The sequence below is a fragment of the Gopherus flavomarginatus genome, chromosome 6, assembly GCF_025201925.1.
Source record: "Gopherus flavomarginatus isolate rGopFla2 chromosome 6, rGopFla2.mat.asm, whole genome shotgun sequence".
In the NCBI taxonomy this organism is placed as follows: Eukaryota; Metazoa; Chordata; order Testudines; family Testudinidae; genus Gopherus; species Gopherus flavomarginatus.
This window is the reverse complement of record NC_066622.1, coordinates 110,013,043-110,035,756: the sequence shown is the minus strand read 5'-3', so window position 1 is coordinate 110,035,756 and position 22,714 is coordinate 110,013,043. Positions and strand designations below refer to the sequence as shown.

General features: G+C 41.1%; 2 protein-coding genes across 4 annotated transcripts in view; both read right to left on the bottom strand.

The window, feature by feature from the left end:
- Positions 1 to 2,233: 2,233 nt before the first annotated feature.
- Positions 2,234 to 6,236, bottom strand: LOC127054525 (40S ribosomal protein S15-like). Its single transcript, XM_050960762.1, has 2 exons — positions 6,121 to 6,236; positions 2,234 to 2,671 (listed from the first exon to the last, which is right to left on the bottom strand). The coding sequence occupies exons 1-2, from the start codon at positions 6,234 to 6,236 to the stop codon at positions 2,302 to 2,304; spliced, it is 486 nt and encodes a 161-aa protein (XP_050816719.1). The 3' UTR covers positions 2,234 to 2,301.
- Positions 6,237 to 15,091: 8,855 nt separating this feature from the next.
- The window catches only part of LOC127054033 (heparan sulfate glucosamine 3-O-sulfotransferase 1-like), a 115,152-nt gene continuing 107,529 nt past the window's right edge, over positions 15,092 to 22,714 (bottom strand). For all 3 annotated transcript variants that reach the window (XM_050959675.1, XM_050959676.1, XM_050959677.1), the window contains exon 2: positions 15,092 to 17,512. In XM_050959675.1, coding sequence (XP_050815632.1) covers positions 16,480 to 17,409 — 930 coding nt within the window. In that variant the 5' untranslated portion in view covers positions 17,410 to 17,512 and the 3' untranslated portion in view covers positions 15,092 to 16,479. The remainder of the gene's footprint in view (positions 17,513 to 22,714) is intronic.

Here is a 22,714-nt window from a genome sequence, read left to right as displayed (position 1 = left end):
ATACTGTAAAGGCGACAATATTTATTCAGGCATTCTGTATTTTTAACATGAAAAGCATGGGATAGAATTTAATACACACAGATTATTTGAATATATTCTTTTCATCCATAAAGTTCTACAAATGAGCAAATAAAGGAAGTAAAGAACACTACACTTAAAATGAATTGTGTTAACTTTGGCAGACACTCTGTTGCTGAGTTCATTGCAGTAGCATTTGCAAAAATGATACTAGATTTTCAGTCCTATGAGCTTTATATTAAAAGTAAATTATCACTATTAAGCAACAAAGGAATTGCCACAGAGCATAATTTTGAAACAACAGCTACAATAAGTTACTTTGATAGCTCAGATAACATGTTATCTAAAGTAAAACTAAATAGCTATTTAAAAGAATTCCTCAGTGTGACTGCTAGTGTTGCAAATACTATATTTCTATTTTATACACTGGTGGCTTATCATCTTTGAAGGCATGCTGGAGAGTGTTAGAGTTTATTCTATCATTTAGATCAGCTTTAGGCAATTATATATGTAAACATAATGACATTCTTACTCTTTTTTAAATGGATTGATCTCAAGTCTGTGATGAATGAATCTGCAATGTGTTTTCCTGAAATCTTGTTTGAATTGAATTAATCCAATATTAATTTATTTTACATGTGCCAGAAGCATCATCCTATTATTAATAAGTTGAAACAGACAGCAGCAAAAGGAGGTCCCTCCTTAGCATTGCCAGAGTGCATCTCTGTGTGTATCCAGCAATCTGTGTGATATGTTGACAGAATGAGGCCAGGGATGCAAATAAAGGAAACTTTTCCCCCACTCCTAGCAGTAAATATATTTATTTATATATGAAGTTAGAAAACACAGTTTATTGCTTGTCATTGATTAACGTACTGAATGGTAGTTCTACTGATAAATTAAATTGAGAGAGAAATGGTTTACATATTATTATTATTAACATTACTACCATATGTTTAATTCATACATTAAGAGATACTGTATTTGTATTTTAGCAAGTACAGTCATTCTAGCTGGCTTATCAACCACCAAAGACTGAAAGAACATTTTTTGCACACACTGATGTATCAGTGATTGTAATGTAGCTCTTCATTCTCAACATTCCATAAAATCTCTGCCAGAGCTATAATAAATATTTGGGGGAACATTCACTGAAGATGGATGTTATGGCTGGAAATGGAAACTACGCCAATTTCAGCAGCTGAAGTTCTGTCTCTATGTAATTTTGCTAAATTATTTATATATATATATATATATTCAGTTGAAGATTAATTGGTTTTTCTACTTTTTAAAAAATAGCAACCCAATCACTTTGTTTGATATGACTGTTAGGGAAGGGTATTTTGGTTTTGTTTTAATTGTTTTCAGGGTTGCATGTCTGGTCTCCGGAGACACTAATGGAACATAGCGATAAAACTGTTCAGTTGTGAAAGCCACAGAAAAGGGAAATGATTCTGTTTTTACTTCTCTCAGTCCAGGGAGGTGCAATTTAAGGTCAAAACTATTTACTCCATGAATTAGTAAAATCAGGACTCATTCAAAATTTAAAAACACAGAGGAGAATCTACAAAAAGAGAAGGAAATCAAAGACGGCTTGTGAGTGATAGTGAAGATGGGCTTATGTAAAATAAACACCTTGGGCTTTAGTGTTAAACCTGGGTAATGCATTCCTCCTCCCTATGATCATAATATACAGGTAATCAAGAGAGGGGTTCATAAAAACTAGAACATGTGGAACCCAGACAATACCCAGTTCTTATTTGTTTAAAAAAAGACTAATGCACTAAGGGCCTTATCAAGGTAAGAGGTGCCTCTGCAGTTGCTGGCCCATTGAAACTAGAAGTTGCAGAAAGCTGATTAGACACTCTGGGCTAGCTCTTCAAAGGGGACTTAGGCAGTGCAATTCTGAGCCTGACTTCAGGTGCCCTACTGCCTAGTGGAATCCAGAAGCCTGAGTTAGATGCCCAGGCTCCCTATGCAATGGCCAGGGAGAGTTAGGCACCTAAGAATGGGATTCCCAAATACTAGCAGGCTGAGCAGACAGCCACCTAAACTAGTCAGTAGGAAAGGTTTACAGGTGTTAGCTACATAACTCTCCCCCTATAATGCATGGGGAGCCTGGGCACTTAACGCAGGACAGCAGGGTGCCGAGGAGCGAGGCACTGCAATGTCTTAGTGCCTTTGTGAATCTAGTCCTAAGTGACTTAAGCTTGGATTTTTTTTTTCCCCAGGCAGGAGCATTTTCTTTATTTACATATAGAAAACATTTTCCCAAAGCATGATTTACTTCAGAGGAATAAACCTAGATGAGTGGGTGGCACCGATACCAGGTCTGCCGTGTTTCACTGGCTTGTAGGTGATGGAAAACTCGCCCAGGCAGTGGCCAATCATCTCGGGCTTGATTTCCACCTGGTTGAAGGTTTTGCCGTTGTATATGCCGATCATGCTGCCCGCCATCTCAGGGAGGATGATCATGTCGCGCAGGTGAGTTTTGACCACCTCTGGCTTCTCCATGGGAGGGGCCTCCTTCTTGGTCTTGCGAAGGCGGTTCAAGAGGGAATGCTGCTTACGATGCAGGCCGCAGTTCAGACGCCTGTGCTGGCAAGCACTGTACAGCTGCATCAGCTGCTCGTAGCCAGTTAGACTCCTGTCCCTATGAGAAAAGGTAGGTAATTGTTATATAGGCCATTGATGGAGGGGAGGAAGTATCTCGAGTTAAGAGCCTGTAGCAATGAATTAGTTGGGTGTAAAGCAGTTACAGTTCACCAAAACATCAGTCCCACAACACTCGCAGCCCAAGGGGAATCACAGATTAAATCCTTCTTGTGTGTAATAATTACTTCAATGGAAGGAAAATGTCCTAGCAGAGAATAAAATAAAAACTTACTGCCTCATCCAGCATCATATGATGGGAGGGGGGAAGATTGGCAACTCAATGAACCCTGCAACAATAACAAAAAGGCTCACCTCTGTAGATGGCAGTTGCAGAGTTGCCTGTGAGAGGACAGCCCGTACCAATGAGCTCTGCCTGCTGTGTTGCTTTACAGAATAGGATGGATGGCTGTGGTCCTGCTGTATAGACTGGGATTTTTTTTAATGACTACCTGCAGTCCTTTCACCGTGTAATGGGCAGGGTAGTCACCTTTCCAGCAAACTGGAGCCCACCCATCATTATGGGAGCGGCCTCAGGAGGCTTCCTCCAGTTATTGGTTTTATGTGCAGCGAGGGACTGAACTTCTGGTCACATGGCATTCCCCCCTTTCCCCGGTGTGACCTCCAGAATAGAGCTACACAGGCAGAAACTCCTTTCAGGCTCTTCTGTACCTGATTGACATGCAATCCCTCATTAATTCCTCCACAGAGCCTGATTGCTATAGCTGTTAATTGGGCTAAGTGGGGGTCACAGACAGAGCCTCTCAGAAAAGTACGGATACAGAAAGCTAGTTCCACAAAGGGAGTTATGCACCTAACTGCCATGTTAGGCACCTAAATAAAAAATTTAGATCCTCAAAACCCCCCACTGAGCTGCCTAAGTTCCTTCCCAGATTTCCTGGTGCCCTACACAGCTGTGTACTTTGCATATGGGTAAGGACAACCCTGCCTGTCAGAGTTCACAAACTAGGAGTTTGCCCTGCCTAGCTCACTTGTGGGGCCCAATCCAATTGATGAGCTCTGAGTTAGATGCCTAACTCCCATTGATCTGGGTCTTGGGCCCCCCTCCCCCAGATTGATGGGTGCTGCATCCTTCTGTTTGGGATGCTCAGCCATGAACCATCTTGTGGAGTTAGGCACCAAAGCCAACAGACCTTTCTCATTAGACGCACTCTAATAGCCCTTTTGGTTAGAGCACTCAGCTCTGATGGAAAAGCCTTGTTTTCAGTTCCCGCTCATTTGGAACAGAGACATCAATCCAGGTCTCCCACAGCCCACATGAGTGCCCTAACCACCAGGCTATTTGGGGTGGGCAATAGTTATTAGGCTAGAGAGAAACAATGTGTGATGCTATAGCCCTGCCATTAGGGCAGTATAGAATCAGACCCCCACTTGTAAACTTGGAGTTTGGGACCTCTACCAGGGCTAGGACTCTGAACAGCTCATCAGATGGGAGTCCTCCTGGCAGAAACATAGGTATCTACAGGTAGCTCCACAAAGGCCCTTAGGATATGTCTACACTGTGATTAAACACTTGAGGCTGGCCTGTATCAGCTAGTTTGGGCTATTTAATTGCAGCATCTAGGTTTGGGCTTGGGCTGGAGCCCAGGCTGTGGAACCTTCTTGCAGTTTTACAGCCCGAGCCTTGTGTCAGTGGATGCAGGCCAGCCCTACACTTACATGACTAAGTCCAACTAAGTGCCACTGACAGTCATAAAACCACCACTCAGCTGCTGCCTAAGTTTCTGCCACTACATATGCACAAAAGCCACCTAAGTCTTGAAACTGCTTAGCTACTCACAGCGAAGCTGCTTGAAGCCTTGGGTTCAAGTCTCTACTCCTCTCAGTCAATGTGATGATTTGCACTGCATCCCAGATGAGTGCCCTCCTAACCACTGGATAATAAACGCTAATTCTCATTATTATTATTATTATTTATTTTTGTGGTGAGAAAGGGTTGCTCGGGCTTAGGCACCGAACTTAGGGTTCATAGTTGTGAATCAGTATAGGCAATAGGTGCCTTCCTCCCATGTGTCAGCTAGGTATCCAATGGGAGTTAAGCATCCTTAGGTGCTGGACCCTAAGCACCTGTCATTCTTTTGCATTGCCTACAGGCTAGCTTAGGCAGCACCCTACTTCACTTGCTGACTGAGCATCCATTTTGGGGCTGTGACTTCCACTGTCCAGAAAGAGACCCAAGTCCCCCTTGTGAATTTAGCCTTAAGATGGCTTTTCAGAACTTTACCTCTAATCCTTTTCTGGCATGCCTCATGCCCTGGAAGCAGAGGGTGGGATTTTCAGTCATGGAGGTGCTTTTGAAACCCTCCATCTGTAGAGAACAGATTGATTCACCTTATGTGTATTTCAGAGCTTGATTGACAACAATCAAGTTGGAGTTGGTCCTGCTTTCAGCAGGGGGTTGGACTAGCTGATCTCCTGAGGTCTCTTCCAACCCTGATATTCTATGATTCTATGATCATATATTGATATGGTTTTCCTAATATGCCTGATACCCCTTCACCCTCCTCCCCTCAATGCACCACCTAAGAGTGGAAGGTATCAGCTGGCAGCGAGCTTAGTATTTGCCTCACATTGTTTAATTCAGTCAGTGACTAACATGAGCTATTGGTTGCCTGCTTCCTCCTAGCACAGGGCATTTATTATTCAGGCAATCAGTGGAATTACACTGATAGCATGCTTTGGGCTCTTCGGCTTATAGAGGAGATTTGGGATGAGGGTTAGAGGAATGGTTTTGGGGAGGTGAGTGCCCAGCCTCCCACCCCCTTGCTAGTGATAAAATGGGATCCCCTCCCTTCCCACCAGTTTTAAACACCTCTTTTGGTGGTTTATTTTCAGTAGATGCCTGGGTCTGTTCGAAGGCATCAGCAAGAGACGCCATCTCATCCACAGACTTTACATCTTTGTCCCATAGACTCTGCTTTACATCAGCCTTACATATGCCTAGGAAATGCTCGAGCCACAAGACCAAACATTCCCCTCAAAGCTTGTAACACCTTTGCCCCTCACCCACTTTCTCATCAGATCTTTCAGTTTGTTCACGTATTCCCCGTTAACTCATACAAATATCTCTCTTACGATTCCTAAATTTAACTCTCTGTGTTTCAAGAGTAATCTGAAACCTTTGTAAAACAGTGCTTTTGAATTTGCAGTAGTCTAAAGCATCCTCAATGGGCATTTCATTGAATACACTTAGAGCTTTACCAGTTAATTATGAAATCAGGAACCCTCTTGGCATCAGCGTTCTCATGCCCTGCATGCAGCCTTTCAAGGGTAGTCAGATATTCAGCAATATCATCTGTCTCTTTGTATGCAGGACATACATGGTCCCAACTGTGGATTTCTGGCATGATGGGAATCTCTGGGGTTCTGGTTCTGCTTCTCTAGCAGGTCCAGTTGGTAGTTTTGCTCTTTCTCTCTCTTTCTTCCCACTTCTCCTTTATCTCCAGTTCTTTCAGTTGCAGTAGTCTCTGGTGCTCCCACTCCTTTTCTACAACCTGCAGCCTAAAAAGCTCCAACTTCTCAATTGCTTCACTGCTTTCAGTCATTGTCCTGATTTTCTGTTCCTACTGCCCTTTTCCGAAACAAGCAAAGAGAAAATAACAAACTGGAAGCCTCCTCCTGATTGTCATTAGCCACCACACTTAAAATCTTTACACCAGTCTATGAAGTGCAAATCTTGCTCAGTACAACAAACTGTGCATTTCACCCTGCTCTCTGGACCACTGTGACGAGATCCCCACAGGGTGCAGCCTGGGACTGAGGGACCGCTGTGCCCCCTTAATTATCTTCAGCCTGGGCTGTCTCTCACAATGCCTTGCTAGTGACCAACAGCAAGCCCCTCCAGGGGCTGTGATCACTCAGCACAATGGCACGTGGAGCCCCACACCCAGCTAGATTGCATGAATGCTTCCAGAGCCACTCATGAATCACACAGAGAAAGGCATCAGAGCCAAATCCCCCTAGCTCCCCGCATTGTACCTCAGGAATATACCGTCTTGCACTGCTCAAGGTGGGCAGTGAAAATGTATTAATTGCTTCACCACTTCAACAATGGAAAGTGGACATACATCAGCCTTTGTCAAACCAGAGCAGATTTGCCCCACACTTCATGTAAACTCACTGGTAAAGATGAACAATAAAATGTATTGACTATAAAAGGTAGATTTTTTAAGTGACATTAAGTCACTTAAAAATTCAGAGTTAGTTACCAAAAAAATAAAATATAAGCATGCAGTCTAAACTCTCAACCCTATTAGACTGGGCAACAACTAGATTAGGCAGTTTTTCTCACCTCACTGGATATTGCAGGCTTTAATATACAGGTTTGTTCCTTAAACTTGGGCCAATCTCCTCTGTTGGAGTCTTGTCTTCTTCTCAGTGTCTTGGTTGCTTGCAGTGTAGATGGAGGCAGGAGAAGAGCCAAGCATGGGGCCCCTGTGGTCTCTTTTATACTCTCAGACCCATGTGTTTGGAGAATGCAAGTCCAGGCATGTCTGGGGGCATTGATGAATCCCTAAGCAAGGTTGAGCAATTCCCCTGGTGCGGCCTCATGCAAGTGAGTCACTGAATTTGTAGCTTCCCTGCTAGACAATGGCTGGTGATTTCCGTTCAACAGCACCAACCCTGGTGTTGGTTACCCCCTTTGTCATTGTCTCTGTAGAGCCAGTATCTGGGTGCCTCCCAAACCCACAGCATATTTTAGTGACAACCATACAACACAATTCTCTTAACTTCATATGCGTTAATGATACACATAGTTAGATAGAACAATGACTTTCAGCAGATCATAACCTTTCTCCTGACACCTTACAAGGCATATTTTTATATACAATTATATGAAAATGAGGAATGGGGGGTTCCATGATGTTCCCCCAAGGTATAGAATGTCACACTAGGAAAGATTAATCAGGAGGGATGAAAGGTGTTTGCTCATGAGGAACTCACTGGAGCATAGCCCTAGAATGACTGAAGTATGTGAACGTAACAGTAAATTAGAAACATTTCAATAGCTGCCCATGCTACAGTCCACCCCCAACAGGATATTCATTTTAGTGCAGAGCTTTGGATACAATCTTGTTTTGTATTGGAGCAGGGTAATTTCCAAACAGTGCAAGATGATTTTTTTGCACAGCTATAGCAGACCTCCTTTGAATCTTAACTATTTTTTCAGTCGTCTTACAAACCAATCAAGACAAAAATTCATCCACCATTCAGTCTGTGATGGTCTTTGTGAGACTTGCTTTTTGTTGTACTAGTGCAGGTGTGTGTGTGTGGGGGGCACGGATATATATGAAAGAGGGCATTTTAGTGTTTACAGGGCATGGTTTTTCAGGAGAGATAAAAAGAGCCACTTCAGTAGGAAGGTGTTTTACTTCTCAGATCAGGCAACTCAGAATTTTTGCCTGACTCAGACTTAGATCATGTTGCTCAAGGCCATATGTCAACAGAGTCTAAGGTCACTGTGCTTCCCTCACATCCTTCCTATTTCATTTGAAGCCAGAGATCTGTGCTTTACTAAAAGTTTACAGCAGTATATGCCTGTGCAGGACAAAAATACTTGATTACTTAGCTGTATTTCTGAGTAGAGAAAGAAAAATGAGGCGAATTCTATTCTAAAACTACTTTCAATCCATGACTAAAGAGAACCATCAGAATTCTTGCCATTTAATCCCAGCATGTTTCATGTCCTTCTGCTCCATTGTAGCAACATTTGAACTACCGTTAAGAAAAACTGTTCATTCTCTTCTGCCAAAAACACCTCTGCATTTCTTCTAAAGAGTGTGCAGTAAGACAGTTTTTTCTTCAGAAAGCTGGTGGTCGTTATTTGTACTAAGAATAAAAGGACAGACAGGATAAAAGTGCGAGTCAAACCCGCATCAAAAGTATAACACAAAAACATACTAAATGATATTTGCTACACATTTGTTATTTTACTAGATACTATACATTTGACATGACATGCCCTTAGAGGACTACAGTATGTTCATAATACAATGTGCTATTTTTACCTGTATGGAGACAAAAATCACAGAAGATTTGAATAAGGCACTAGCGTGAAATTCATAGTCCTGAATCCAACTATTTTCTCTCTTTCCATTAATTTGTCTATATGATAGTGCAGACGCATTTTTAGCCACTACTCAAGATTACCTTGGCATTTGGTTTATGAAATAGTAACTGAAATTTCATGTCACTTACACTAAAATCCCATATAACCAGGGGGCAAAGTATTTGGCCAGTAACAAACATTGGTCATTTAACTATTGGTTTAATAGGCTAGTTACTATTGATTTTAATTCCAATGTGTCTGCATTTTTTCCTCCTGATGCAATTCAAACTTTGGACTCAGGGATCAAATTTACAACTGCAGGAAAAAGTCTAACCTTCATCTTCATAATTTAAAGGCTTAGTTCCCTGCACATTAGTCATATTTTTCAAGCCTTGGTGTTTGGATGCCAGTTTCTCTTTTGTTATATTTTTAAAGTGTAATTGAGTAAGGGCTGGAGTTTCTGTGGCTGCATGTAGGGTTAGGAAAACATTTCTAACTAGAAGAGTAGTTAACCTCCAAGGGCGGGTGTGAAATCATCCTCACTGGAAATTTTTAAGAACACCATGTTGGTCAAATATCTGTCAGGGATGGTGGAGGTTTACTTGATCAAGATCTTGATCTTGCCACAGTGCAGGTGTAACCAACACACCTCGTGGGTGTGGTGTTCTGTCCCATTTAGTGGCACCCAGACCCCTGAGAGAGAGAAAGAGAGAGAAATTTGTCTGCTCTACAGTCTTAGCTAATACCCAGTTGCCTTTTAGCTCATGCTGTAGCCCTAGAGTGACGAGTGTGAAAAATTGGGCTGGGGGGAACTAAGCGCCTATAGAAGAAAAAGCCGCAAATATCCGGACTGGCCCTATAAAATAGGGACATCTGGTCACTCTATGTAGCGCAGAGGTGGGCAAACTGTGGCTGGCGGGCCACATCCAGCCCATGGGACTGTCCTGCCTGGCCCTTGAGCTCCAGGCCAAGGCGGCTAGTCCCCTGGGCCCTCCCTGCTGCCCCCTCTCCCCCACAGCCTCATCTCACCATGTTGCAAGCGCCTGCCCTGGTGCTCTAGACTGCGCAGCAGTGTGGTTGGCTCCGGCCAGGAGGCATGGTTGCCAGCCCTGGGCTCTGTGCGGCATGGTAAGGGGGCTGGGAGCGGGGTGGTTAGATAAGGAGCAGGAGGGCCCAAGAGGCAGTCAGGAGACAGGGAGGAGCAGGGGGTGTTGGGAGGGAGTGGGATCCGGGGAGTGTGTGATTAGGGGGTGTGGTGGTTCTGGGAGGGGGTGGTCAGGTGACAAGGAGTGGTGGTGGATGAGGCGAGTTCTCAGGGGGACAGTCGGCGCAGGAAGTGGGAGGGGGTGGATAGGGGCCAGGGGCCAGGCTGTTTGGGGAGGCACAGTCTTCCCTACCTGGCCCGCCATACAGGTTCAGAACCCCAGTGTAGCCTCTGCCAAAAAGTTTGCTCACCCCTGCTGTAGAGGTTCATGCTCTAAGCTCCAGAGGTCCCCAGTTTGATCCTGCCTGCTGACAACCGGGGGTCTGTTAGTGTCACACAGGGACCTGGCCCTGATGTCTTTGTGAGGTCACTTCCAGCCTTATGTTTCATCCATGACCTTAATACATTTTGTAAAATAGTCAAATTATTGTTTTGAAGGCTAGAACACAGGCAATCCCTGCCTGCACCCAAATCAGTTCATCTTTCTGTCTGTGTCTCTCACAGGAGTAACACATAAGCTATTTGTGAGTTTTTTTGAGTTTGTAAACTGGAATAGACTGCCAAAGCAGATTCAGTATTTTGAACAAGATACAATGTAGTATCGTGACACTACTCAAACTTTTATGCATCAACTGAAAGTGGCAAAGATCTTGTAGTGGTCAGGGGGGTAATTATGAATTAAAGTTGCTGTGGGAACCTTTTGAATTTTTGCATTTTTTTCTTGTTTACGCATGCCCCTGAAATATGTGAATGTTCCCCCCCTCCTTCACTTGCAAGGATGGTTCAGCCTAATCATAACCATTTCCCAGGACCCTGTTTTGGGAGCTGCATGGGTTTGGGATCTACATGGAGGGGAGGAGGAGTGGAAAGATGTAGCCCTGCTGTGGGGGTGTGTGCAGTATTTTGTGGGGATGGGAGGGTGATGTGATATGCACCCTCTAGGATTTGGGGCTCTGAAGACTCACATGGGAAGGAGCTGCATCCTAGGGAGGGTCCACAGAGAGTCTTCCTATGCAAGGAATCCCCCCTTAAGGGAGATGGTGGGGGGAGCCCTCTCATGTGGCTCCATCAAAGCCAAGCTATCAGTGAGTGCATTCTACCACAGGAGGCCACTATGCAGCCCATAATGAAACTCAACTGGAAAATTATTAGTGTGTGTGAGACACCAAGCGCACCTTAGCAGAATAACTTCAGGACCTTTCAGTGTTAGGCTGTAAAGTAAAATCTTTCATTTGAGGTGCATGGGGGCACAAATGGGGACAACACAAAAAGAATTCACACTGTTGTGGCTGCTGCTGTTTGACTGGTGACAGTTCTCTGCAAGGCTGAATTAATAAAAGGCAACAGCACAGCTGTTTCTAGTTTGACAGCTGTATCTTGCCAACTGAAAAAGGAGGGAAACTATAGTTAAAGTGAAAGCTTAAAATGTACAGGATGTTGCAGAATGCTGGAGAGCTTCTGAAATCCTCAATCTCTGCAATACAGAATTTTTGTTTTTGATGTTAGTGGCAGGGCTTAAAACAATCTCCCCTGTGAAAATGGCCTCTGAAGCATTTTCTCTGGCTGGCAGAGCATGTCAGAAGAATGAGCATTTGGATGATCCAAAAGTTGGGGGGTTTTGGGGGGGAGGGAAGGGAACGGGAGTGATGATATTTGTCACTCCTGCCCTTTAAGAATTCCTTGGATAATAGTTTCTCCCACTTGATGGTACACATACTCCTCAATGAGCATTATTTAAATAGCAGGTTTCAAATTCAACCATTTTTGAGTTGTGTATATAAAATAAATTGGATTATGTCACCAGGGGAAATTATTATGTTTAGTTTCATATGGCTAAAAGAGAGCTGCATGGATTTTCTATTATACGTATGGGGAAAAGTCGCCTTTCACTTGAGCCCATGTATGGAACATTTCAGTCCTGCAGGAGACGGAAATGGGGTCTGTCATTGAAATTACAGTTGCAATCTCTACTACAGCCTTTTCTGCCCCGGGAATACTGAAATGCAAAGGTTAAACTGGCTCTTTTAAAATGGATTCCTCAATCCAAACTTCGGAGGGGTTTAGATAAATGAAAAAAGATGATCAACAAAGTTAAACTATGCATAATATATTTCTCCTGCTTCTAGTAAATTGTAAGGAGTTCATTGAATTCATTCCCTTAGCTGTTTTTCCCAGAACTGCTGAACAGAAATGGATGAACACTTTGCTGACAAATCAGGTAGATTTATGCATCACTAATCCATATAGATCAGCACTCCTTGAAATGTAAATTTCAGAAACATTTTCACAGATGCACACAGGTTTCTGCCAACTGGTGTGCCTGCATACTAGTCACTTAAACCTCAGAGAAAAAACAAAACAAAAAACCTGTATCGATGCCTACAGGCAAATGTATAGAAAGATACTTGCTTTCTTTCAGAAGCCTAAAGGAATTTGATGCAGCCTTGTGAAATCAGCTGTTATTGGCAACTACTATAAATAAGCCTTTGTGTTCAACTTACATTTTTCACCAAGGAAAAACATTACACTTGCTTGATACAAGTAAATAGAACTACCCTCAGTCAAAACCTTGCCAAAAGAAAAACAAAATGTGAAAAATGGTACAACTAAAGTATTAGAACGCATAAGTAATAGAAAATAATACTGGGGAAAAATGAATGCTATAAGTTAATGGTATGTACTCTTCTGGAATACAGTTTTCACTTCTGGTTTGACTTTAGTGGGACACTCTAACCAGACCCTTACTCCAGTGAGGCCTTTCATTATAAGAAGCTACAACTCTGACTTTGGTAAAAATGTTGGACCATAATTATTTATTCCTCTATAACAGAGATGGGCAAACTACGGCCTGTGGGCCACGTCTGACCCATAGGACCATCCTACCCAGCCCTTGAACTCCCAGCCAGGGAGGCTGGCCCCTCCCCTGCTTTCCTCCCCCAGCCACACTACCTGGCTTGCAATCGCCCATCTCCCAGGCTGTCCAATAAGCCTGTCCTGCTGCTCTGAATGGCATGGTAAGGGGAAGGAAGCCCCAGGGGGTGGTCAGGGGACAGGGAGGGTATGGAGGTTCAGGGTGGGGGGGTAGGGTGACTAGATGTCCCAATTTTATAGGGACAGTCCTGATTTTTGGGCCTTTTCCTTATATAGGCTCCTATTACCCACTTCTTGTCCCAATTTTTCACACTTGCTGTCTGGTCACCCTGGGGGAAGGGGAGGGGGTCGGTCAGGCGACAAGGAGCAAGGGGGTTGGGGTCCCAGGGGGTGGTCAGGGGACAAGGAGCAGGGGGCGTTGGATGGGGTGGGGGTCCCGGGAGGGGACATTCAGGGGACAAGGAGCGGGGGGGGGGGGTTTGGATGGGTGCGGGACAGCCAGGTGGTGGGAAGTAGGCAGGGGTGGATGGGGGTGGGGCCAGGCTGTTTAGGGAGGCATAACCTTCCCTACCCGGCCCACCCTACTGTTTCACAACCCCAATGTAGCCCTCGGGCCAAAAAGTTTGCCCACCCCTGCTCTATAAGTACATTTCAGATGTAGTTACCTACTTTTACAAATCAGAGATTTACTAAGTGATTGATACGCCAGAAAACTAAAATAATTGGAAAATCTCAGAATGATGAATGAGCAAGTGGCTCTTAATACAGAAATTATTATATGTACACACACACAAAAATAGCAAAAGTAGGTAATTTAAATATTAGTCTGAAAATACAAGCTGCTCTGCACAATTTTTAACCGTCTGCTTTTTTATTGGAGAGGTTTTGACTAAGGATATATTTCCTTTTAACTTTGTTTGGGGATGATTCTATTTAACCTCAAGAGGAGTTGGCCGTGGATGTAAAGAACACACTAACTGACTGCAGAAGGATTGAATAACTTCAGTTCCCATTTACTTTAGTAGGATTTCAAGGCACACACAATCTCGGTGCAGAAAGCACTAGATTCATCGATGTTAGGGCCAGAAGTGACTATAAGATCATTACTCTGACCTGCTGTACAACAGACTACAGAATTTCATTCATTAAAACTAAACTATGTCTTCCAGAAAGGCATCCCCTGTTATTGCTCAGTAGTCAACATGTCTCGTAGAGTGGAGGTTTGTGGTCACTAGGGAACAGGCTGCAATGTGGTACTAGGAACATCTAAGGGATAACATTTCAAAGTAATACTGGATGAGTAGCAGAACTCCCATTCATACCAATGTGACCTGTGTGCAGGGGTGGGAGTAACTTGATGGACTTGCAGGGCAGCCGGGATCCTGGGCAAGGTGGGGTGGCTCTGGGCCCCCAGAAGGGGTGGGGCCTTGGGCAGAAAGGGCAGGGATGGCACCGATTTAAAGGGCCTGGGGCTCTGGCCGCTGGCGTGGTACCAGTGGTTGGGAGCCCTGGGCCCTTTAAATCACCACTGGAGACCCAGGGCTCCTGGCCGCCGCTACCCTGGGGCTCCAGCAGCGATTTAAAGGGCCAGGGGCTCCAGCTGCTGTCGGAAGCCCTGGGCCCTTTTGTTGGGCCCCAGGGCAGCTCCCCTTTTGCACCCTCCACCCCCATCAGCAGCTCTGCTGGTACGGTCGGCTTTCTTACTGGTATGCCATACTGGACCGTAGAAGCTTACGTTCACCTCCACCTGTGTGCCTGAATCACCACTTATCACTATGAAACTGGAGTTCCTGAGTAGCAACATTGCACCTGATCATGAAGATATTTTCTTCTTCTCTCCTGCCTGCCTGGAACCATGGTTGTTGATGGATATAGAAAGTATTTTTAAAATCCCACTATAGGATCTTATTTGTACACTGGTGGGTGATTATTAAGAGATTTTTCATATTATGATAATTAAGACCAAAACCCAAATGCAACTGCTAGTACATTTCTCAGGATACCTGTAACTGGCAAAATAACTCCTGTCAGAATGATTAAAGTAGGGTTTCTTTTTCACTATTGATACACCTGAGAAGGCTTAGAACCTAAAAAAGACTAGCATGATGCTGTCAAAATTATAATGAACAAACAATTCCTAAAAAGAGCAACAAAGAGTCCCGTGGCACCTTACAGACTAACAGATGTATTGGAGCATAAGCTTTTGTGGGTGAATACCCACTTCATCAGACGCATGACTAAACAATTCCTAGTACATGAATATGGATTGACATGATTTTATAGAAAATCTGAGTAAATCATACTTGATATCCTGAATCTGATAACTTGTGACTGATATACAATATTATATACATGTTACATGAAATTTCTTTAAACTCTGAGTACATCTCATGATTTGCAAATAGAAATTACAAAAAAAAAAAAGTTATTCCATGCTTTGGAGAGCAGGCAATTAATTTTTTTTCAGTAAACAATGTGTCAACTTAGATACGTGAACTAAATCTAAGAGAGCAATAGAACAATTAGTCACAGAAATACAAACAATAAGGTAGTATTGATGAAAAATTGTTTTCCATTCAAGAGGAAAGTGACAATTTATGTAATTAAATAAACATTTGTACAATTGCTGACATCTAATGACTTTGTTTACAGATTTACTTTTTATTAAGCAGATCAATTTTGCTATGTAAACCAAGGGTGTTTTGGATCCTTGTCGGTTTGCCTCCTGAACCCCAACATTTTAAGTTTCTCCAAATAGTTAATTTTCTCCACCAGTTTGAAGATTTTGCACCAAGTAATAAGTGTGTTGTTTAGTACTAACATTCTATATAGAAGGAGCCTCATCACAGAGCAAGCTGGTAGGTATTCAAAACCATAGTTGGACTGGAGCCCCTTTATCATATGTTAGTTATTTAAGTAGGAAGTACTTTACAATAATAGCTACTTTCACAAATTTTGAATTGTTTAAAGGAAGCATGTTTGAAATCCTCTGTATTAACATATGTCATTATTCTACTGTATGAAAGTTCTAGAAATCAATGTCATTATCATAGCGCATGACATAAAAAAAATACTACGAACAAACATTACAGAACAGTTAGAATGATACCATTTAAGCTATCTACATTTTGTACACTGCTTAAAGCAGTCTCATTTTTCCAAAGAGACTTAACTCTGATCTCAAGTATCAGAGGGGTAGCCATGTTAGTCTGGATCTGTAAAAGCAGCAAAGAGTCCTGTGGCACCTTATAGACTAACAGACGTTTTGCAGCATGAGTGGGTATTCACCCACGAAAGCTCATGCTCCAAAACGTCTGTTAGTCTATAAGGTGCCACAGGACTCTTTGCTGCTTTTACAATTCTGATCTCAGTCATACAGGTGTAAATCTCAAGTTTCTCCACTGAAATTAATGGATTTGGAGCAGTGAAACTGAAATCAAATTCTGGCCCACAGTAGTTAGTTATACATAAATATAGCAAACTTATTTCTCCAATGTTTAAAGGGTACTGCTAATGGATAACTATCCCCAATGAAGGCTTTGTTTTCAATATAACAACAACTTCTGAAGTTTTCAGTCTGAGCTACCTCAGATTGCTTACAAAGGTAACTTTGAAAATAGTTTATTTCAGGACATTTTAAGAAACATTTATTTCAACTGTATTATTAATGCCAGTCAAACGAATGATTAACCATTCTGTAAAATTTTGCATTGTGCTCTCTGAAGTAGGAGTAAAGTTGCTCTAAAACAGTGATGTTGACAACAGGGTGGGGACGCCCTTTGGACTCATGTAAACATCTCTCTCTTCCATCACTTCTAATGCAATAGAACCCCTTGGTTTGGTTAAAATAAAAATTTGAAGACATAATTCTGGAAGGAAGATTAAGAAATGTTTCCACTTTTTGTAACTCAGGAAGAGGGTCTTTGATTAAAGTATTGCCATCCACTATGTGAATCTGATCTAAGTTGAAATGCTTAAGCCACTTTTCCATATGGAGATCATAGAGACTTCTCTGAATAGCTTTGTATTTGGTATTAAGTGCTCCATTTTTAATAACAATTTCTTCAAAGGGCTGAACACGCTTGTGACTTTCTAGTCTGTTGTAATATACTTGGGTATAATCAGATATTACTCTCTCAGTGGGGTCTCTTAGAATGAGCAGCAGTTTAATAGAGCTATTCATGTCATGAATTCTTTCTGGAGCCTGTGGTGAGGTAAAATAGCCTGGTGTTTTCTCAATAGTAATTTGATTTTCATAAGAAAATGGCATCAGACGCCTATACCAGTCTATTCCTTTAACATAATTTTCATCCCAGTCAAAGAAGTGGACTTCTGTAGTTGCTACCACAATATTAGGATGAATATCCAACATTTCCAATAAGGCTCTGGTCCCTCCTTTGCGAACTCCTATAATGATCGTCTGAGGTATTCGTCGGTTTGTGCCAGGAGGTCTCACCTGTGCAGAATAGTGTTCACTTTTATTACTGAAAAATCCTACTTGCGACTTCAGCGTCTCCAGCAGTGCCTCATTCTGAACAAGAGCACCCTGAGTGTGAGTCAGCAAAAGATAAGCTGACACCAGGAGGAAGGCCATGTGGAGAATAATTAGTTCAAAAAATTAGTTCAATAATACGTGATTCTCCACTTGAGGAGCTGGTTGACAGAACTGGGGGCGAGCAAACAACTTTCTGAAGCATCTGCAAAATAAAGTGAGATTAATCATTATCTCTGTGTATATGCATGAATGCATCATAGATAAAGTCTGACTTCTCTGTAATTAGTACCATATAGAAAAATTATCTAAAGCAGTTTACTTCCTCTCCCCAACCCCTCCGCCACTCTGTTTCAGGAGAGAAAAATGGTGAATTGACATTTTCTTGCTCAGTGCTGTGATTAATGGTGGATACTAAATCAGCGAGAACATTTGCTAACTCAAAACACTGGACTAGGCTATGAAGAAAGAAGAGGAGGATCTACCTAGTTCTATATTCCTAGCTATCATTTCCTTCCTTTTACCTTTTGCTATTTAGCACATGCCATTAATAGGGCTGTCAAGCAATTTAAATAATTAATCATGATTAATTGCGCAATTTAAAAAAAATGAAGCATATCATCTGGAATGGTGGCCAAAGCATGAAGGAGCATACGAATGTTTAGCATATCTGGCATGTAAATACCTTGCAATGATGGCTATAAAAGTCCCATGTGAATGCCTGTTCTTACTTTCTGGTGACATTGCAAATAAGAAGAGGGCAGCATTATCTCCTGTAAATGTAAACAAACTTGTTTCTCTTAGCCATTGGCTGAATGAGAAGTAGGACTGAATGGACTTATAGGCTCTAAAGTTTTACATTGTTTTGTTTTTGAATGCAGTTATGTAACCAAAAAAAGTCTACATTTGTAAGCTGTGCTTTCATGATAAAGAGATTGCACTATGGTACTTGTATGAGGTGAATTGAAAAATACTATTTCTTTTGTTTATCATTTTTACAATGCAAATATCTGTAATAAAAATAATATAAAGTGAGTACTGTACACTTTGTATTCTGTGTTGTAAATGAAATTAATATATTTGAAAATGTAGAAAAACATCCAAAATATGTAATAAATTTCAATTGGTATTCTATTGTTTAACAGTATGATTAAAAGTGCGATTAATAGCTATTAATTATTTGAGTTAACTGCGATTAATCAACAACCCTAGCCATTAATAATGATTCCATGACATTTTGGAGTATCAATTCACCTCCTCAAATTCACTGCTAGAATCTAAATGGCAAGTGTCATTTAGTTGATGCCTTAATTCGGTCTCCAATGGGCTGTGGGTTGAGAGTCCTGACTTGTAGCAAAGAAAAGATGTGTCTAGCAAGAGCAGGAGTGAAATAAGGCCAAATCATTGGATTGCAAGCCATTTGGATCAGTAAAGAGACAGACAGAAACAACAATGCATCAGAGCAGGAAAAATGGAATCTGCATCAATTGAATGTGGAATGAGAGGATAAACTAGTCTGGGTGGATTAGTTGTGGAAGATCAAGGAGCTAGGGTGTGTGCATGCATACATGTGTAGCTGGGGTGGTTGCTGCAAGGGCAGAGCTTTAGAATTAGAGCAGAGAACATTAGTCTTTCCAAGGAGTGGCTAATGGTTGTCTTCAAGAGATACCTAGAATACATTCAGGGGATCCTAAAAGTTTTTGTTGCGGGGGTGAGGTAGGGGAGCAGGGGGTAAGATTGGATGGATCTGGGCTCTATTTACTATTCATTCATTCTCAAACAGAAGAAAAAGAGCTATTAAAGGAGAGTAGAGGTTCTCAATCTGACAGTTGCAACTATCCCGCCCTCCCATATTGCTAAACGGAATGCAGGTCCCAGCTAGATGGGACAGGACTCCTGGGGATGGGGAAGGGATATATATATATATATATATATATATATATATATATATACACACACATTCCTACTGTTTTACTAATATTTAAAATGGACTTTGTGTGAGGCCCCTCTATATACTATTTGGAGATTTAGCTACAACGGAGCTGGCATCACAGAACCACTGATAAAAATAATCTAGAAAAATACAACATCTGCACCCGGATAATCATGCTAAGTGCTCTGGACTGGATGTTTCAATCCTTTAAGTCCTTACTCAGGAAAAATTTCCATGGGAAAGACTTTAGGATTTTGCCCTATTTCTGGGCAGCTAGAAGATTTCAATTGGTAATAAGCATGTGTAATATATACACCATATTTTTCTTAACGTGATTTATTTTTTAATCCTAATAAAATGTAGTGTGAAAACTAGTTCATTTGACAAGCTCTGCCTATAAATAGTGAAGTTATCTTATACAATGAAGCAAGTCACTTAAAACAAGAACTACCTATTTAGATATAGATTATCTCTATCTCATTCTCCAATTTTAAAATGATCTCGGTTACTGCTACAATAGCTCCTTTTTCAGATTCTAGTTTCAGTGATTTGCTGGGCTTTTTTTGAACATTCATCACATTAGTTCAGTAATAACTTCTCTTACATAGTACCTTAAAGAAAGCAGACACTTTCTATTTGTCATGGCTCTGAAGAGGATTCACAGCTTCCCTTTCTTATATTTCTTTTGGTAATTGTTTAGTATGAGTTATTGGCAGCTTACAGGCTTCAGTTATCACAGTAATATTGTCAAAATTTGATGGTAGTTCCTAATACTGTATAAGTAAAGCAGCAGATTCACTAAATGACAATTCTAAATCTAATAATTAAGGGTCAAATCCAACTGCCTTGGAAGTCAATTTAAAGACTCCCATTGACTCTAATGGGAATTTGATCGGGCCCTAAATTATAGGTAGCATTCATCAGCAAGATTTTTGGACTGACTGAATATATCTAAAACTTTAATTTTACTTATGAACAGTGCCTCCTGTTGTGGAACTAACTTCACTCAAGACTTGATCCACATTAAAGCATGCCCCAGAACTCCCAGCGGAAGACCCCAGGGGCAGCAGCCTATTCAAAAGGAGCAATAGATACATAAATATATACATATATGTCCATATTTAAATACTAGAAAAATCCAATCTTTAATCTAGTCTGAAATTTTAAGCCAAATCAAACCCAAGCTAAAAGTCCAAAGCAGAATGCCGCTGTATTCGCAACTAGACTAAATATTGTTATAGTTTTACCACTGGAAAGAAAACTTCTATTTAAAGGGTTCATATGAGTTTTCCATTCAAGTTTTATTTTAAATTCTCAAAGACAACACAGGGGACACCAAAGGCAAGTTTTTATATTAGGACATTATGGCAGACTATATATATTCATACCAGGAGTCATTTGCTTGCAACCACATTTTCAAAAAAATGGCTATTATTTTTTGGGTGTCCATCTTGAGAAACCTTGGACCTAATATTCAGCTGTGCTGAGCACCGAAAACTGCAATGGAAGCTGAAGGTGCACAGCGCTTTCTAAAGATGGCTTAAAACACCCTAAGTACCTAAAAACAGTGGCTCTTTGTGAAAATTTTGGCCATAGGATTTGAATGCAAGTCAGATGCTATAGTCTGAGAATTTCCAACACAATTTTACCTCTGTGGCTCTTGATATTTCAAAATGGTTTGCACAGTGTTATGAATCAGATTTAAGGACACATTAAAAAAGGTATTTTAAAAAATCCCCTTTTTTATGAAAACCATAACAAACATAGAAGCACTATGAAGTCTATATACCTTAAATACCATTTTTTGTTTAAAGATGTAGTGGGAACAAGAACACATTAAAAGAATTACAGTATTTATAAATGAAAATGTGATTAGAATGTAAATCCACCCTGTAATAGCTAGGCCCAGACTTGCCTTTAGAACTAGGTATAAAAGATGAAATACTGCTTTCTTCTGGCTTTCTGCCTACAGGCACTGCAGGCAAGGAGTATAGCAGAAATCCCACACGCCATTGCACAGGACAATGTTGGCCTACAGAGAGACTCCACAAACACCCAGTGTACTGTGGAATCTAGTTACACCATGGGTCCATCAGAACCAAGTAAGAAAGGGATCTGAGACTCATAAGGACACTTACTGATTAGGACAGTGGATATTTCTATATTTATTTAGCGCCAGTGAGAATATTGCTTCTCATGAAAAATTCAGCTCATATTTAAGTTATCCTATGCTCTTGCTTATCTCTGACCTTTTTATTTGAGATCCCAAAATTCTGAGAGGTTTTCTTAAGCTTTTCATTTAGCTCCAGTGGAAAAGATTTCTACTCATATGTCAGCAGAGAAGAAAGGCAAATTAAGAGGTTTATCAGTTGTAGTCTCCTAGGTTGCATAATCAGCCAATTACCTCTTTGAATAATTAATAGTATAAAATGATTCTTTTCTGATATTCTTTACAAAAACATTGTTAGGATATTTAATCTATTATTGAAATGCACTTCATTTTTTCCCTCTTCTTCAGGTAAGCCATATGAAGAATGAAATAGGCTGTTACCCAAAAGTGAAAATTTACTTATCAGGGAAAATTATACTGATATACTGTTTCAGCAACATAGAAACAAACTGTTAAAAAAAAGTGTTTAAATCCCCACCAACTTTGGTGAATTAAAATACAAATGCTTTGGTTCATGCTGTAACATCTAGAATCCTGATTCTGCAAACAGACATGCACAAGTGAACTTCTCTGCACACATATTCAGATGCAGAACTAGGGTCCATAGTGTGGGGTTTTCAATTAATTACAATGCGAGTTGTCCATCTATCCCTCATAGGTTCCACTGAAAAATCCCAGCCTTGATTTAAAACACAGTTTGACTATTAAATATTATTTCTTTATATTACGATGTTCCCAATAACTTTGACCAAGATTGAGAAACCACTGTGCTAGGCATGGAACCAACACATACTTAGCTCTTTAAATTTTGTAGATATAAGAACAAAACACTGTAGATGAACTATTACACAAGCTGTTTATTTATTATGCCCAAGCCCTGAGAGACTTGTTTTGTTTGGTCTTGTAGTTACTTTGTTTCAAAATGTGGAAACAAAGCTAAAAATGAGGTTAAACTGTCAAGAAGTCACATTATGGACAATTAGGTGCATTCTGTTGTTCATTCGTCCTATTATTTACAACCTCTATGATCATTAAAGTTAACATACACAGTGAAGTTCAACTGATGTACGCCTCTTAGGAGGCGGCCATAAGTATAGTAAGCTGGTAGTTTAGATGTTTCTCATGCTTTAGGTCACAGATTCCCAGACTCAGGCTCATACAAAATGTCAGCGCAAAGAATCTCTCATCTGTTATTTTGGGAAGGTTACATTTTCAATTTCAGCAGGTCAGGTTGAAACTATCTCTGAAGGTGTGAGACAAATGACAAGACAGCTGTAAGTAAGAGCTGACTAGGTTTCAACCAT

Bases quoted from the DNA above. Each gene is read 5' to 3' on its own strand.
- LOC127054525 (XM_050960762.1), bottom strand. From the start codon at position 6,236: ATGACTGAAAGCAGTGAAGCAATTGAGAAGTTGGAGCTTTTTAGGCTG. The intron at 2,672-6,120 runs GTGGGAAGAAAG...CTTTTCTCATAG, and splicing joins GAACTGGAGATAAAGGAGAA to GGACAGGAGTCTAACTGGCT.